Genomic DNA, 16022 nt, shown 5'->3' on the forward strand with positions numbered 1-16022 from the left:
CACCACTTCTGGCAGAAACAATCATCCGCTTATGGAAGCGGCACAAGGTACCAGGCATCCTGCAGGAATCTTTCCTTTCCTTGGGTGACAGATTCTTCCCTGTGGTCCAGTAGATAGAGCATGGGGCTGGGAGTCAGAAGGACTGGGTTCTAAACCTGGCTCCGCCACTTTGGCAGGTCACAACTCTCTGGGCTTCAGACCCCTCATCTGTAAAATGGGGGTGAAGTCTGTGAGCCCCATGTAGGACAGGGGCTGTGTCCAAACTGATTACCTTGGGTCTGCCTCAGTAATTAGTATACTGCCTGGCACATTATTATTATTATCAAATGCAATCGAGGCGTTTCCGGTTGACAGCCACTCTATGGATACATTTTCTCCAGAATGTCCTGTCTTGCCATAATCAGTAACCTTTCTAATGATTCTTCCGTTACCGTTGTGTGGTCTCTATCCATTTAGCTGCTGGTCTGCCTCTTCCATATTTTCCCTGGACTTTTCCTAGCATTTGTGTCTTCTCCAGAGAACTAGTCCTCCTGATTGTGTCCAAAGTATGCTAAGTCTAAGTCTTTGGCATATGTTGCTCCAAAAGCCATTTGTTTGTTTTTCAGACAGTCCATGCTATTCGCAAAAACCTCTCCAACATCACATTTCCAAAGAACCGATGCTCTTTCTATCCTGCTTTTTCACTGTCCAGCTTTTGGATCCATATATTGTCACTGGAAACACCACATAGTAAGCGCATAACAAATACCATAAAAAAAGGCTGTAAAAAGCCTCACTATGTGGGAGAAAAATGAAGTGTCCCTGTCCTTTCCTGAGGGTTTTGATCTTTTTAGCTGTCAGAACATCTGTCTATCCTTTCCCCTGCCAAATGTGAAAGTCAAGCTTGGGGTTTTGCTGATTATCTTGTATTTATCCCACCGCTTAGTAAAGTGTTTGACACAGTAAGCAAGTAATTAAAAAGGAGGGGAGGGCAGTAGAGTAGGAGCCCTCACCCTAGGTCGGGAATGGTTGGCCTGGGGCGGATGGACCATGCCACAGACAAGGACACGTCTAAAACCTGGAGTCACCTGACTGACCATTTCAGGCAGCCTGAGATCGGCTCAGCCTATCTGCCTCCCGAAGACTCCGCTGACCCCATGCCTTGGGGAGAACAGCGTACAAGCCCCCCTCCCCCCCGCCCCCACGTAGGTTTGGAGGGATTCCCCAACACTTGCCTTCTTCCAGCTTAGAGTCAGAAATTCCTCACCAAGTCTCTCCACAGCTGCCTCCCTCTGGCAAGGAACGGCTACTCTCCCAAGCGCTTAGTACAGTGCTCTGCATATAGTAAGTGCTCAATAAATACCATTAATTGATTGAAATGAGTTGTAACCCCGATTCCGAACGGCCTCAGTAGGTCACATCCTACTGCAAGGCGCCGCGGGGGGGGTCGGTCCATCCCTCACCCCCAGCTACCCACCCTAATTGGAGTTTCAGGTGTGACTGGGCTCTGTCCCATCTGCATGTGCATGGCTCTCGCCTGCAGCAGGATGAAACTTGAGGGGACGGAGGTGGCCCTTCTCTCCCCATCTCCCACACCAGGGCATCAGTGGGCCTACCAGCTCTTCTCTCAGACCTTGGATCACAAAAAAGAGATCTGCTTCCTTTTTTTTTTTTATGGTATTTGTTAAACGCTTTGCACCATGTTATTTGTTGAACAGCACTTTGATAAACACCGTACTGAATGACAGGGCTAGAAACAAGCTCATCAGGTAGAACACAGTCCATGTCCCAAGTGGGGCTCACGGTCTTAATCCCCATTTTACAGATGAGGGAACGGAGGCAAAGAGCAGTTAAGTGATTTGCCCACGATCACACTGCAGATAAGTGGCAGAGCTGGGATTAGAACCCAAATCCTCTGGCCCCCAGGCCCCTGCTCTTTCCACTAGGTCATCCTGCTTCTCACCTGTCCACCTGCCAGCCAAACCAGATATGTATAAAGTGGTAAAATGGCCAGGAGATAGTGAGAAAAAATATCAAAGGCTATAACTCTGAGCTTCTGACATTCCCGAGCCATGTATTGGTGCTCTCTGACACTGTGGAGGCTGGGGGGGCAGGAGCTGATGCTGTTCCTGGATTAATAGCAATGCAAAAGGGTCTGGAGGAAGGTAGGGGATGGGGAGGAGCGAGAGATGGGGGGAGAAACTGAGGGAGAACGAGAACGCGTACCATCAGTAGTAACGGAGGGCCACATGCCCACGTCACTCCACCTAGCTCGGCGCCTTGGGCCTGGACACTCCCGAGCACCACGGAGACCACCAGCCTGGGTCACCTTACCAAGGGCTGCCCAGTGGTCTCAACGTGACCCAAAGCACGCAGGACCGTGACACGCCCTTTGGATCCAGGCCAAAGGAACACTGCTTCCCAACTCCAGCTTGGGTCTGTTTCTGAGCAGCCCGGACCTCAAGGTTTGGAGCAGCTAGTAACGAAACCCCCGTTCCCCACCACCAACTGCTCAGGGCGCCTTCCGCCCCTCCACCACCCCTTCGCTCACCCCAGGGGGAGGGAGGATCCAGGGGAGACTTTGCAGGAGAGAGACTTGAGGACTGAGGTACCTTCTCCGGCTTCTGAGAAAGCTTCAGGGTCCTGGGCTGGGTGTCAGGTCAATTTCCACTCCCGGTGCTCAGGATGGGCCTCACGTCACTGAGGGGGACAAAGGGGTTGGCCAGTGTGACAGCAACCAGAGGGGAATGAACTAGTCAGAGGTACAGCCCGACACTGATTTGTTATTAATGGCAATAATAATAATAGTGACAATTGTTAAGCGCTTACTATGCATCAAGCACCATACTAAGCGCTGGAGTAGATACAAGACAATCAGGTCAGACACAAAATAGCGGGGGCTCGCAGCTGCGTCAAAAACTGGGCAAGGCAGCTCTTCTGATGGATTGCAGGCCACCTTGCTCTTCACGGCCAATGTCCGATGCTGCAGGAAACGAGCTTGAGGGCTGAGATAGCCTTGTCATTGTGGGTATGACCCAGGCCAAAGTATCAGGATAATTGGCCAATGTTCCGAGGCCCATTCAGGTGTCCAGTTGTCCAGCCCTGATACGGCTTCCGCACCTCCATTTCTGCTTGTGGGGGGAGTATTTCTGAATGACAGCCTTCTCGGTGCCTCGCTCCCCGTATGGAAAATGAATCCTCACCGCGCGGAATCCGGAGGCACAACTTTCTGGGCTCTCATCCGAGGTTGGAGCCAAGGACCCAGAGCAGGGAAGACAGGCCCTTCTTCAACATTTTCCAGGGGCCTCCGGGGCATTGATCCTCCTGTCTGTCACTTGCCCCGTCCATCTGCATCCTTGGCCCAGCCCGCCACTGACCGGTGCTCTCGGGCAGCCCAGCTCCTGCTCAGGGGTCCTCTTGACTGGGGCGGTGTCTGAGCCCCTCGTCGTTAGAGACACAGAGACATAGGTCGAAGTCACCGGATACAAGAGGGATAGAGCACCTCGGGTGGTGGCGGGAGAGATCCACCTGTCTGAATACAGGCTATCTTCCTCAGGCCCTACCTGTGATGTGAGGCGAAGGACTGGGCCTTGTTTCAGAATTGGGCCTTTTCACCATGAACCAAGACCAGGCTTCCCAACCTGTTGCCTATGGGCAGCCCTGGAGGAAATGGATTTTTTTCTCTAATCAAGCATCCCAGACTGGTTCTGCCAGACCAGAGGTTCTCCGCTCTTCCTCTTAGCCGGCAGGGGATATTGGGGGAAGCTGCCTATAAAAGTACAAAAGGTATAAAAGATTTCCACGAGGGCCCAAAGTCGAAGTCACTCACAGCTGCACGCTCAGCCGGACCACCTTCCCCCCGGCCCGCCTCTGGCCAGAGCCGCTAGTTCTCCGAGTGCTCTGGATCCCTGACTGGCCCACGGGACAGATGTGGAGCCCGGCTGTTCCCTCCAGGGGGACCCGCGGGTGGGGTGTGGGAGATGGGCCGCAGTCGTCCGCAGGCATCGCTCCGCCGGGCTCGGGGGGCGGCATGGTCATCTCCAGTCCTCCCGGGAAGGGGCACCAAACCCAGCGGCGTTCAGCATCTCGTCCTGGCTCAGCATGGTCTGAAAGAACAAGCGTCGGCCGGGCCAGGCCGTGAGTCTGATGCAGAGGGACCAGGGTAGGCTCAGCCGGCAGCCCGATGAGGAAGCCGGGTTAGCTGGCCTGTGAGCCCGCTTTTGGACACACCCAGGTAGACCCAGCCAGGATCCCGATATGGAAGGAGTTAGGTTGGTCCAGCCAGGAGCCCAGTATGCAGGGAACTGGGTTAGCTGGGCCCTAAGCCCAGTAGAGAGAGACCTGGGTTGGCCTGGTCAGGACCCCAATACGGAGGGAGCCAAGTTGGCCCGGCCAAGAGCATAACAATGATAATAATAATGTTGGTATTTGTTAAGTGCTTACTATGTGCCCAACATTGTTCTAAGCACTGGGATTAGATACAGGGTAATCAGGTTGTCCCACATGAGGCTCGCAGTCTTAATCCCCGTTTTACAGATGAGGTAACTGAGGCACCGAGAAGTTAAGTGACTTGCCCAAAGTCACACAGCTGACAGGTGGCGGAGCCGGGATTAGAACCCATGACCTCGGACTCCCAAGTCTGTGCTCTTTCCACTAAGCCAAGCTGCTTCCCTCAATACAGAGGGATCTGGGCTAGCTGGGCCAAGAGCCTGATGTGGAGGGAGCCAGGTTGGCCCGGCCAAGAGCCTTATACGGAGGGATCCGAGTAGGTCCAGCCATTAGCCCGGTGGAGCTTGGGGGCATCTTGGTCTGTTGGCTTCAGGCGAGGGCGGAGCAGGGCATGCTGTCCCCATCCTGCACCTTTTCTTTTTTCTTTTTTAATGCTATCTGTTAAGTACTTACTACGTGCCAGGCACTGTATTGAGCGCTAGAGTAGATACAAGCTAATCAGGTGGGACACAGTCCATGTCCCACAAGGGGCTCCTAGACTTCATCCCCATGATAACTGAGGCACAGAGCAGTGAAGCGACTTGCCCGAGGTCACACAGTGACAAGTGACAGAGCAGGGATTAGAACCCAGGTCCTTCTGACATCCAGGTCTGGGCTCTACCCACTAGGCCACGCTACCTCCTCTTCCAGCTGTACGGGTCCCCTTGGGCTTCCCCAGCACAGAGAAGCTAGCAGCTCTGTTTTGCCTCTGACGACTCGAGCGAGAGCGGGTTTCGACGTGGCCCCCGCCCTCCTGCTGCCTCTGACCTCCCCCCATCAGCAACCCCATTGGCGAGGTGGGACTGAGAGGGTTGACTTTTCTGGGGAGGCTGTGAGGGGAAGAACTGATTGGAACAAGGGGAGCTGGAAGGTTCCTCCCCAGCTGGTCAGCCCCCGGCCTCCAGCCCGATATTCTGGAGAGGAACTAAGGGGTCTTCCCAGTGGGGAGTGGGCAGGAGGCAGGAAACCCCTCTAACAAAATGTGGGGGTGGAAATTGGGGAGCCATGCCCTTTTCGGTTCAGCCCCAGCCCCTCACCCCAGCTAGCAGCATCAAGGTGGGGGCCCCCACCCAGGCCGCAAACTGCCGCTGACCTTAAGGGCTGTGGTCAGGGGTCAGCGGCTTAAATGATAAACCACGGGCCTGGGAGTCGGGTCTCTCTCTAATCCCAGCTCCACCATTGTCTACTGGGTGACCTTGGTCAAGTCATTTCACTTCTCTGGGCCTCAGCTCTCACATCTGGAAAAAGGAGATTAAGACTGTAAGCCCCACGAGGGACAGGGAGTGCCTGGCAACTCTAGATTGTAAGCTCACTGTGGGCAGGGTATGTGTCTGTTTATTGTTATACTCTCCCAAGTGCTTAACACAGTGCTCTGCACACAATAAGAGCTCAATAAATATGATTGAATACATGAATGAACATCGTAAAATAAAACAAAAACTCAGCCAACCTAAATCAGGCTTGTCCCAGACCAGATACTGTACTCTCCCAAGTGCTTAACACAGTGTTCTGCACACAGCGAGCACTCAATAAAAATGATTGACTGTTTAACTGACCGCTGGCGCTCCGAGGGAAACTTACCCCAGTACAAGGGCAGATATCCACCCTGTTCCTTCTCCAACCTTCCCAATCAATTCTGGACCCTGGGGATCTTGGCAGAAGTCCCCAGCCCTGGGCCGCTAAGACATCACGTTTTGCAGCGGTGTTGGACCAAATCTCTGCCAACCTCAAAGTGTAAGCTCGCTGTGGGCAGGGACTATGTCTGTTTATTTCTCTATTGTACTCTCCCAAGCGCTTAGTACAGTGCTCTACACCCAGTAAAGCACTTAATACGACTGAATGAACGAATGGATGGGAACGGGCCAACAATTGATGGGAGCAGGTGGGCAGACTCCGTGAGTGTCCAGGAGCTCTGCGCTCCGTCCCTCTGGGACACCCCAAAGTGGAAACCCCGCCCGGGACCGGAGCACCCCCAACCCTAGACCTCCCCCAACCGGCCCCCTGGGTCAGGGGGATGGGCGGATGGGAGGTGCAGAGAGGGTGGGAGCAGAGGAAGCAGTACTTACCGTGAGGTGATTAATGCCTTGAGACAGGGCCCCTATCTGCATGACGGTGCCCTCGGAGGGTCCCTCCTGGAAAATCACCCAGCAGCAGCAGTAGTCAGGACGGGCAGAAGAGACCCCCCCCCCCCCCCCAACCCCATGAGGGGCCTGGATGGGACATAGCGAACGCCCCTCCCTGCTAGTAGACCTGAATGGGAGGGCGGGGTGGGTAGACCGGTGGCCAAAGCAGCTCGCTTCAGGGCTGGGTTGGGCTGTGTCTGACATGATCGCCTTGTATCTACCTCAGTGCTCAGAACAGTGCTTGGCACATAGTGGGCGTTTAACAAATACCACAGTTATTATCCCATCAATCCATCAGTGATATTTACTGAGTGCTTATTGCGCGCAGAGCACTGAACTAAGCACTTGGGAGAGCAAGATTCAACAGAGTTGGTAGACATGTTCCCTCTAGACTGCAAGCTCTTGTGGGTAGGGAATGTCTCCGTTCCACTGTTCCGCTGTGCCCTCCCCAGCGCTTAGTGCACACAGAGAGAATCAATAAATACGATTGACAGACTGCTCAAACTGAGAGGCCTCAGCTCCAGCAACTGGGGTGCTCTTCCAGCCTCTGCTGAGTCAGATTAGTACCTTGCTTAAGCGCTTTGCGCATAGTAAACGCTCAATAAATACGATCGAACGAATGCCCCGGGGACCAAGGGTAGAGTGGAAATCCTAGGGGAGTTCCTCTGAAGCTGCCACGGTGAACAGCTTCAGCAAGTCTAGGGGCGCCTTTCCGAGACCCCGCTCTGGCCTCAGTGGGCCTACGGTCACCTTCCCCTAGCCGAGGCGGAGTCCACCGCTATCAGCGGCCCCAGTGGGCCCTGGGATCTCTTTGCCAAGCCCAAGGGGGGCCACAGCGAAGCTGGAGGGACCCGGAGATCCCGTTCCCCAGAACTGGGAGAAGGAGCACCTTGGCCTGTGCCCATCCCCCAAATCTCTGCCACTGCTCTGCCTCCACGGGCTTTCTTCAGCCCCTCAAAGGGCACCCTTCCACCCTCTAGAATGAAAGCTCCTTGTGGGCAGGAAATGTGTCTGTTATAGCGTTCTATTGCATTCATTCATTCCACTGTATTTATTAAGCGCTCACTATGTGCAGAGCACTGTACTAATCGCTTGGGAACATACCCCAACGCTTAGAACAGTGCTCTGCACATAGTAAGCGCTTAACAAATACCAACATTATTGAACAGTGACATTCCCTGCCCAGAACAAGCTCACAGTCTACCCGGCACTCAGTACAGTGTTCTGCACACAGTAAGTGCCCAATAAATACCACTGCCTGAATGACCCACATGGCACTCACAGCATGTAATGCATGGAACACACGCAGAGCACGGGGCATGCAGCACTCGGCATGACACGCGTGCATAGAATATACCCGTGAAACAGCATGCAGCAAACACTGTCTTCAGCACATACGTGGAGCACGCATTCAGAGCACACGATGCCCAGCGGGATGGGGGATAGGACCGTGGCTCATCCTGTTAAGAGTCTCGGGGCCTCTTTCCACAGGCCAGATTCCTCAGCGGCACGCAGGACAAACGAGGGCACAGAAGCATTTTTTCGTTTTTCACCACTAAGCGCAGGGTGGCCTAGTCGAAGAGCCCGGACCTGGGAGTCGGAGAACCGGGGTTCTAATCCCACCTCTGCCACTTGCCCTCTGGGCAAGTCACTTCACTTCTCTGTACCTCTGTTTCCTCATCTGTAAAATGGGGATCCAATCCCTGCGAACCCCATGTGGGACAAGACCGAATCTGACCCGATTATCCTGTATCAGCCTAAGAACTCAGCACTGCGATCGTCACACTGTACGTTCTTGATAAACACTACGATTATCATTACTCATTATTGTTAAGAAATGCAATGCTGGGCCCCTAGATTGGAAGAATGGTGTGTCTACTGCTTTCTCCTCTAGCGGGGGAGGCTCAACCTCATAGTAGTAGTAATAACGATCAATCAATGCTACTTATTGAGCGCTTTCTGTGCATAGAGCACTGTACTAGGTGCTTGGAGCATACAGTATAACAACGTTGGTAGACATTTTCCCTTTCCACAAGAAACCCACAGCCCAGAGGGGGAGACAGACATTAATACAAATTATAGATACGTTCATAAGTGATATCTATTAAACGTTTAAGTGTAAGCGGAGGACTGATTCCCGGGCTCCTGAGCCCCTGCCTTTATTGCGGGGTCCAAAGCTTCCCCAGCTCCTGGCTCCACCCCAGGCCTTTATCTCAATGGGATCAGATTTTCACAGGTGGCTTTGCCTAAACCACCCCAGGGCAGAGAGGAGGGGAGAGCAGTCCAGTCCTCTCGGGAGGGATGGTGAAATGGCCTGGGAGTCAGAAGGTCAGAGGTTCTAATCCCAGCTCCACCACTTGTCTGCTATGATCTTAGGCAAGTCACTTTACTCCCTCTAGACTGTAAGTTCACTGTGGGCAGGGAATGTGTCTGCTTATTGTTGTTTTGCACTCTCCCAAGTGCTTAGTACAGTGCTCTACACACAGTGAGCGCTCAGTAAGTACGATCGAATGAATGACTTCTCTGTGCCTCAGTGATCTCATCCGTAAAATGGGGATTGAGACTGTGAGCCCCACGTGGGATGGGGACTGAGTCCAACCTGCTTCGCTTGTATTCGTCTCGGCGCTTAGTACGGTGCTTCACACATAGCAAGCGCTTAAATGCCATAATTATTATTTTTATTATTATTATTACCCTGAGACCACCAGGCAGGCACCTGAAAAGGCTCGTGGGGAAGGGAACGGCATAGTCTAGAGGACCAGTGTGGCCTAGTGGAACGAGCATGGGACTGGGAGTCAGAAGAACTGCGTTCTAATCCCGGGTCCGCTCTATGACCTTCGGCGCCTCAGTTACCTCACCTGCAAAACGGAGATTAAGACCGTGAGCTCCATGTGGGACATGGACTGTGTCCAACCCGAGTATCTTGATTCTACCCAGAGCTTAGTACAGTGCTTGGCACATAGTAAGCACTTAAGTATCATAAAAAACCAGAGGAGTCAGGCAGCTGGCATGCTTTGCCCATTCAGGGGTCCAGAAGGAAACTACTACTGAGCAGGCAGGCGTGCTGTAGCCTGGAGGTGGAGGGGGTTGGCAGGGGGAGTGGGGGAGGAGACGATCTTAGAAGAACGGGCCCTCAGGTCACGATCACACATCCCAGAGTGCCCACCATAGGCTCAGTGGGTGAACTCGGACCTGTCTCAGTTTACCCGTCTCTTAAACAGAGCTGTCAATACATCTACAGCCTATCCCAAGCCCAGCCTCCATTACCCAGCCCATTTCTGAAAGGGCACGAGGGCTGTAGGAGGTGGCACAAACTGCGGGCCACCCTCGTGGCATCTTCTAGGGGACGGCCATCTTGGAAGGATGCCACTGCCAGAGGGCCCAGGGCACCTCCGCAGAGTCTGTGAGGAAACAGGGCACGGCGCCCAACAGAAGTCAGCGCCTCCACTTGAGAAACAATCCAACCGACGTGGAGCAGCCTCTTATTTTATTTGATAATATTTACCTAGTCACGATACCGAACTCTATCGACAATATTCCCACCCAGTGTTTAATATGCCGGCTCCGGCTAACCCGGGTCCCCTCCGGGCCCACCTCGTTCTCGGGCCCTGGCGGGGGCCGCTAACCCAGAGCCTCTGAACCCATGAGCTAAAATGAAACCGCAGAGGTGTCGGATGATCTTGCAGGCCCCCCTTCGGAGGTCCTCAGGTACACCGTGCCCGGATATCGTTTTTGAGGCAGGGCCGTTCCATGGGGATGTCACATGATTAGAAATCCCATCCCGTCCCGGCCTTGATAACAGTCGAAACCCCACGCACACCTGAGGAAAGGCACCTGCCTCCTTCCCCCCATAGGGTTCTGAGGGAGGTCCTTCTCCCCAGGGGGAAGTCTCCTTCATACTGTCAGCGGACAGTCTCGGTATAAATAGAAAATCGTTCTGTGCCCCCAGGCCCCGAGCGCGGGCAGTGAGTCGAGCTGGCACGGCGGCGGCAGGCAGTTAGTTAAATGCCCACGGGGTCGGGGCAAGCTTTGGGAGGCAGGGGGGATGCGGGATCCTCGGGCCGCCCCACCTGATCCAGCCTGTCCAGGTCCTTATCGGCCACGGGCCCGAGGCCTCGGTGGGTTCCGTAGGCCTTGGGGGCCCCGTTGGCCCGGCCCGGGCTCGCGTCCATGGGGCAGATGTAGTCGGTGGATTCGTCGAATTTCTTTTTCCTGATGTTTCCGAAGTGGGAGAAGCCCAGTTTCTTTGGCTGCAATGAGATCAAGAGACCATGAGGTTGAATGGGCCCCAGGTTCCAGGCCCCGGGTGGGAACTAGAATAGAATAACAAATCCCATGATTGTGGGGGGCCGACTGGGTTAACTGGTAACAGCCCCTCCCCCCGCAAGTCTCAGTCACAGCTTTCCCTGAATCGAGTCACTCCAGCCCCGACTGGCCAAGGTGGAGAGAGACCTGGCCCACTGCCCATTGTATAGTGATTCTTATTATAACAACTAACTGAGGCACCTATTAAGCGTTAACAATATGCTAAGCACTGCAGTAAGTGCTGGGATAGATACAAGATAATCGGGATGGACACAGTCCCTGTCCAACTACTCTTCCCACTTCCAAGCCTTATTGAAGACACATCTCCTCCAAGAGGCCTTCCCTGACTAAGCTTCCTTTTCCTCTTCTCCCACTCCCTTCTGTATCGCCTTGACTTGCTGCTCCTTTTATTTCTCCCCCCTACCAGCCCCAAAGCACTTATGTACATATCTGTCATTTATTTATGCATATTATGCCGGCTTCCTCTCTAGACTGTAAGCTCTTTGGGGGCAGGGAATGTGTCTGTTTATTGCTATGTTGTAATAATAGTAATAATAATAATTACGGTATTTGTTAAGCACTTACTATGTGCCGAGCACTGTTCTAAGTGCTGGGATAGATACAAGGTAATCAGGTAATCGGGTTATACCATGTGGGGCTCACAGACTTGATCCCTATTTTACAGAAGAGGAAACTGAGGCACAGAGAAGTGACGTGACTTGCCCAAGTCAGTCAGTCGTACTTATTGAGCATTTACTGTGTGCAGAGCACTGTACTATGTTCTCGGGACAGTACAGTGTAATGATAAACAGACACATTCCCTTCCCACAACGAGCCCAAGGTTCCACAACTGGCAAGTGGTGGAGTCAGGATCAGAACCCAGTTCCCCAGTTTACTGGCCTATGATCTTTCCATTATTGCGCTACTTCCTTAAAAGTACCCCTGCTCTTTGAGATCGAGGATCACGTCTACTGGACTCTCCCAAATGTTTAGTCCTGTGCTTGGCACAGAGTAAGCGCTCAATAAATATCTACTAGTGAACCGATTGAATCCTTTAGCCGTGAATGAGACCCTCCACACGATCGGTGTCCAATGTCGACTTCCTTGGATGGCCCCACTGCCCACCTCCTCAACAGGGGAAGCTGGTCCCTCCTGACTCCAATTCACCAAACACCTGTCTTTAGAGTAGCAGTGTGGCCTAGGAGAAAGAGTACAGACCAGGGAGTCAGAAGTCCTGGGTTCTAATCCGGGCTCAGCCATTTGCCTGTTCTGCGATTTTAGGCAAGTCACTGGATTTCTCTGTGCCTCAGCTTCCTGTTCTCTCTCCCACTTGGACCGTGAGCCCCCTGAGAGGCAGGAATTGCCTATTGTGTGCCCTTGGAAAAATCACTTCATTTCTCTGTCTCACTTTTCTGTTCTCTCTCCTACTCAGACTGTGAGCACTCCCTTGCGGGATAAGGATTGTGTCCCATCTGCTCGAGTTGTATCGACCCCAGTGCTTAGCATAGTGCTTGATCCACAGGACGAGCTGAATCCATACAACAATCCTTCTGCTTCTGCTTCTCGAAGAGGGCAGGGCCTCCCTGCCCAGCCCGCCTCCTACCCGGACTTTAGCGGTGGTGGTGAGGGGCGTGTAGCCAGCCGACTCCACGGTGTCCCTCTTTTCCTGCTGGGCCCCCGGGCCCACGAGCGCGTTGAAGTTGGTGGTCAGGTGGCGCCGGAGGAGGGTCTTCTGCGGGGGGATGCTGAGCAGCATCGCCAGCGCGTCGCCATTGAAGCGGGGCTCCAGGATCTGGGGAAAGACAGCCATTACCTGGGGGTTGGGAGGCACCCACGGGCCCCTCAATGCAACCCCCCCCCCCACGCAACCCCCTCCCTCCGGTGGTAACTGGCCCAGGGATAATAAAAATAACCATAATAATAATCGTGGTATCTTTTAAGCTCATACTATGTTCCAGGCGCCGTATTGAGCGCTGGGGTGGAAGCAAGCAAATAAGGTTGGACACAGGGATTCGGTCTCAATCTCCATTTTACAGATAAGGAGACTGAGGCACAGAGAAGTGAAGTGACTAGGCCAAAGTGGCACAGCAGACAAGGCGAGGAGCCGGGATTAGAACCCAGGTCTTTTTGACTCCTAGGTCCAGGTTCCGTCCAGTAGGCTGTGCAGCTTTGGATGTGTCCCTTGGGAACGACCTCCCGGGGTCCGCCTCCCGCCCCCGCAGGGCCTCAGGGTGGGCCGGAACGTCGCTCACAATGAGGCCGCCGTGGACGCCGCTCCCACGCAGGTTGGGCGCGTACTCCGCCAGGTCCACCGATCTCAGCCACTCCATGACACGGTGGTTGGACCACTGAACCACTTCCGAAGGGGACACGTTGTTCTGCCACGAGAGACGGGGGGGGGGGGGGGGGTTAAGGCCCGGCCCCCGGACGGTGGGGGTGGCCCGGCTGGGCCCTCCCCGACCCCTCCCCCGGGTGCCCCATCAGCCTCCCGAGCCCTCTGGACAGCCGTCCCTCTCAGCTGCTCCAGGCTAGGCCCCCCACCCTCCCCGCGCCTAACCTCGTCGGCCGGCCGGCGCCGCAGGCAGTGGGGGTGGAACTTGTGGGTGTGGAGCACGTGGATGGCACACTTGATGCTGAGGTGATGCAGCTGACTGGTCACTTTCAGGAAGAGGAGATCATTCTGGGGAGAAGAGGCGGGGTCACGGGTTTCCGGGGAACAAGACCCCAACCCATCCCCCCGGCCAACCCGCCACGGGCCGGGCGCCCCTACGATGGAGGGCTGGAGGCCACAGAGGCGAAAGGCAGAGAGGCGGTGTGGCCTAGTGGAAAGGGCAAGACACCTGAAGCCAGTAGGCCCAGGATCTAATCCCGGGTCCACCCCATGCTAGCTGGGCGATCTAGGGCATCGTTTAACCACTCTGGGACTCAGTTTCCTCACCGGTAGAAGGAGGACGATACCCTATCTCTTAGAAGGGGAATCAATCAAACAATCGATTGAATGGACACTGGGTTCATCCACTCATTCATCCAATTGTATTTATTATTAGTAGTAGTAATAACAATAATAATGATGATTATCATATTTCTTAAGCTCTCACTATGTGCCAGGCACTGTTCTAAGCTCTGGGGTAGATTCGAAATAATTGAGTTGGACAGAGACCACATAGGGTTCACAGTCTTAATCCTCAATTTACAGATGAGGGAACTGAGGCACAGAGATGTTAAGCGGCTTGTCACAGCAGACAAGTGGCAGAGCTGGGATTAGAACGCATGACCTTCTGACTCCCAGGTCTTTGCTCTGTCCGCTAGGCCATATTATTGAGCGCATACTGTGTGCAGAGCACTGTACTAAACACTTGGGAGAGCACAACATTCGTTGATTCATTCAACCATATTTTCTGAGCGCTTACTGTGTGCACAGCACTGTACGAAGCACTTGGGAAAGTACGAAACAACAATAAACAGTGACATTCCCTGGACAACAACAGACACATTCCTCACCCACCAAGCTGGGTCATCCCGTCTCTATCCCAGTGCCTAGCACTGAGTAAAGTTTTAACGAATCCCACGGTTGGGTCCGGCAGGACCGGATTATCCCCCTCACCACAGTCAAATACTGCAGCACCCTCCCGTCCACTCTGGACTCGTGAAACTGGTCTTTGTACTGAGGTAAACCGATGTCATCCAGCCAGCCTGTGGAGAGAAGGCCAAAGGGAGCAGACGGTTAGACCCGACTTCCTATCCCAAGCCGCTTGGTCTCCCTCTCCAGAGCGGGGAGGTGGAATCTTGGGGTCGGGGAGAGGAGTGGAGACAGAGGGAGGAGAAGCAGGGAAAGTAAGGGAAAAGGACTGAGCTCCCCGCATGAGCTCAATCAATCAATCGTATCTGTTGAGTGCTTATTGTGTGCAGAGCACTGTACTAAGCACTTGAGAGAGTACACTATAACAGCAACAAAAAAGACACATTCCCAGCCCAGAAGGAGCTTACAGTCTAGAGGAAGAGAGACAATAATATAAAAAGATGAATACATAAATAAATACAGATATATGCATAAGTGCTGGGATGGGGATAAATAAAGGGAACAAGTCAGGGCGACGCAGAAGGGAGTGGGAGAAGAGGAAAGGGGGACTTAGGGAAGGCCTTTTGGAGGAGATGTGACTTCTATAAGATGTTGAAGATGGGGAGAGTAGTTGTGTGTCGGATTTGAGGAGGGCGGGCGTTCCAGGCCAGAGGCAGGATGTGGGCGAGGGGTCAGTGGTGAGATAGATGAGATCAAGGTAAAGTGAGAAGGTGAGTATGAGAGGAGCCAAGCGGGTGAGCTGGGTTGCAGTCGGAGAGGGTGAGATTAGTCCCGGAAACTTTCCGCAAGATGGAGGGCTTCCCCTGGTTAGACAGACTCCTTCCCTTCCCTCCCCTTCCCCAAGGTGGACTGGGAAAAAGCAGGCCGTGGCCTCGCACTCACGGGTCACCCAGATGTGGTCCAGCTGGGCGGACTTCTCTTCCTGTTTGGTGTTGATGGACTTGATGGCCAAAACCAATTTCTTCCTGTGCAATGGATGCTTAATCCCCAGCTCCTGCAATCGGTGGGGAGAGAGCCGCTCTAAAACGGAGCCCAGCAGTGACCCCGACGCTGTGGCGGGATGAGCCACGATGTGGATTGCCTGGGGGCCACTCCCCCTTCCTTCCCTTCCTCCCACTTGCCACTCTCCTACCCCCCCCCCCCCCCCAGTGTAAAACCCTCTCTTTTGAACAGGCCTCTCTCTTTAGACGGGTAAAGAGGCCGTGCAGGCTTCATAGTTGTGGACTGGGAAAGTGTCTACCAACTCTGTAGTATATGGTAACAGTAATAACAACGACGGTATTCTTTAAGCACTTACTATGTGACAGGCACTGTGCTAAGCGCTGGGGTGGACACAAGCAAATCAAGTTGGACACAGTCTCTGTCCCACATGGGGCTCACAGTCTCAATCCCCATTCTACAGATGAGGTCGCTGAGGTACCGAGAAGCGAAGTCACTTGCCAAAGTCACACAGCGGACAACTCTCCCAAATGCTTAAGACAGTGCTCGGCACACGGCAAGCATTTAATAAATACCACTGATTGATTAGGGAGGTGACCTGCTTTGCG

At 53.7% G+C, this 16022-nt stretch overlaps 1 protein-coding gene across 8 annotated transcripts in view; it reads right to left on the reverse strand.

The window, feature by feature from the left end:
* Nucleotides 1-2742: 2742 nt before the first annotated feature.
* Nucleotides 2743-16022, reverse strand: part of PPFIBP2 (PPFIA binding protein 2) — a 171462-nt gene continuing 158182 nt past the window's right edge. For 7 of the 8 annotated variants that reach the window (XM_029059793.2, XM_029059792.2, XM_029059791.2 and 4 more), the window contains 8 exons: nt 15358-15469; nt 14500-14588; nt 13453-13575; nt 13148-13273; nt 12499-12687; nt 10661-10840; nt 6534-6599; nt 2743-4085 (listed from right to left, as the gene is read on the reverse strand). In XM_029059793.2, coding sequence (XP_028915626.1) covers nt 4014-4085; nt 6534-6599; nt 10661-10840; nt 12499-12687; nt 13148-13273; nt 13453-13575; nt 14500-14588; nt 15358-15469 — 957 coding nt within the window. In that variant the 3' untranslated portion in view covers nt 2743-4013. Of the gene's footprint in view, nt 4086-6533; nt 6600-9251; nt 9449-10660; nt 10841-12498; nt 12688-13147; nt 13274-13452; nt 13576-14499; nt 14589-15357; nt 15470-16022 lie in introns of those variants that run through there. The other variant, XM_029059796.2, reaches the window with a different exon arrangement.

The sequence above is a fragment of the Ornithorhynchus anatinus genome, chromosome 3 (assembly GCF_004115215.2).
Source record: "Ornithorhynchus anatinus isolate Pmale09 chromosome 3, mOrnAna1.pri.v4, whole genome shotgun sequence".
In the NCBI taxonomy this organism is placed as follows: Eukaryota; Metazoa; Chordata; class Mammalia; order Monotremata; family Ornithorhynchidae; genus Ornithorhynchus; species Ornithorhynchus anatinus.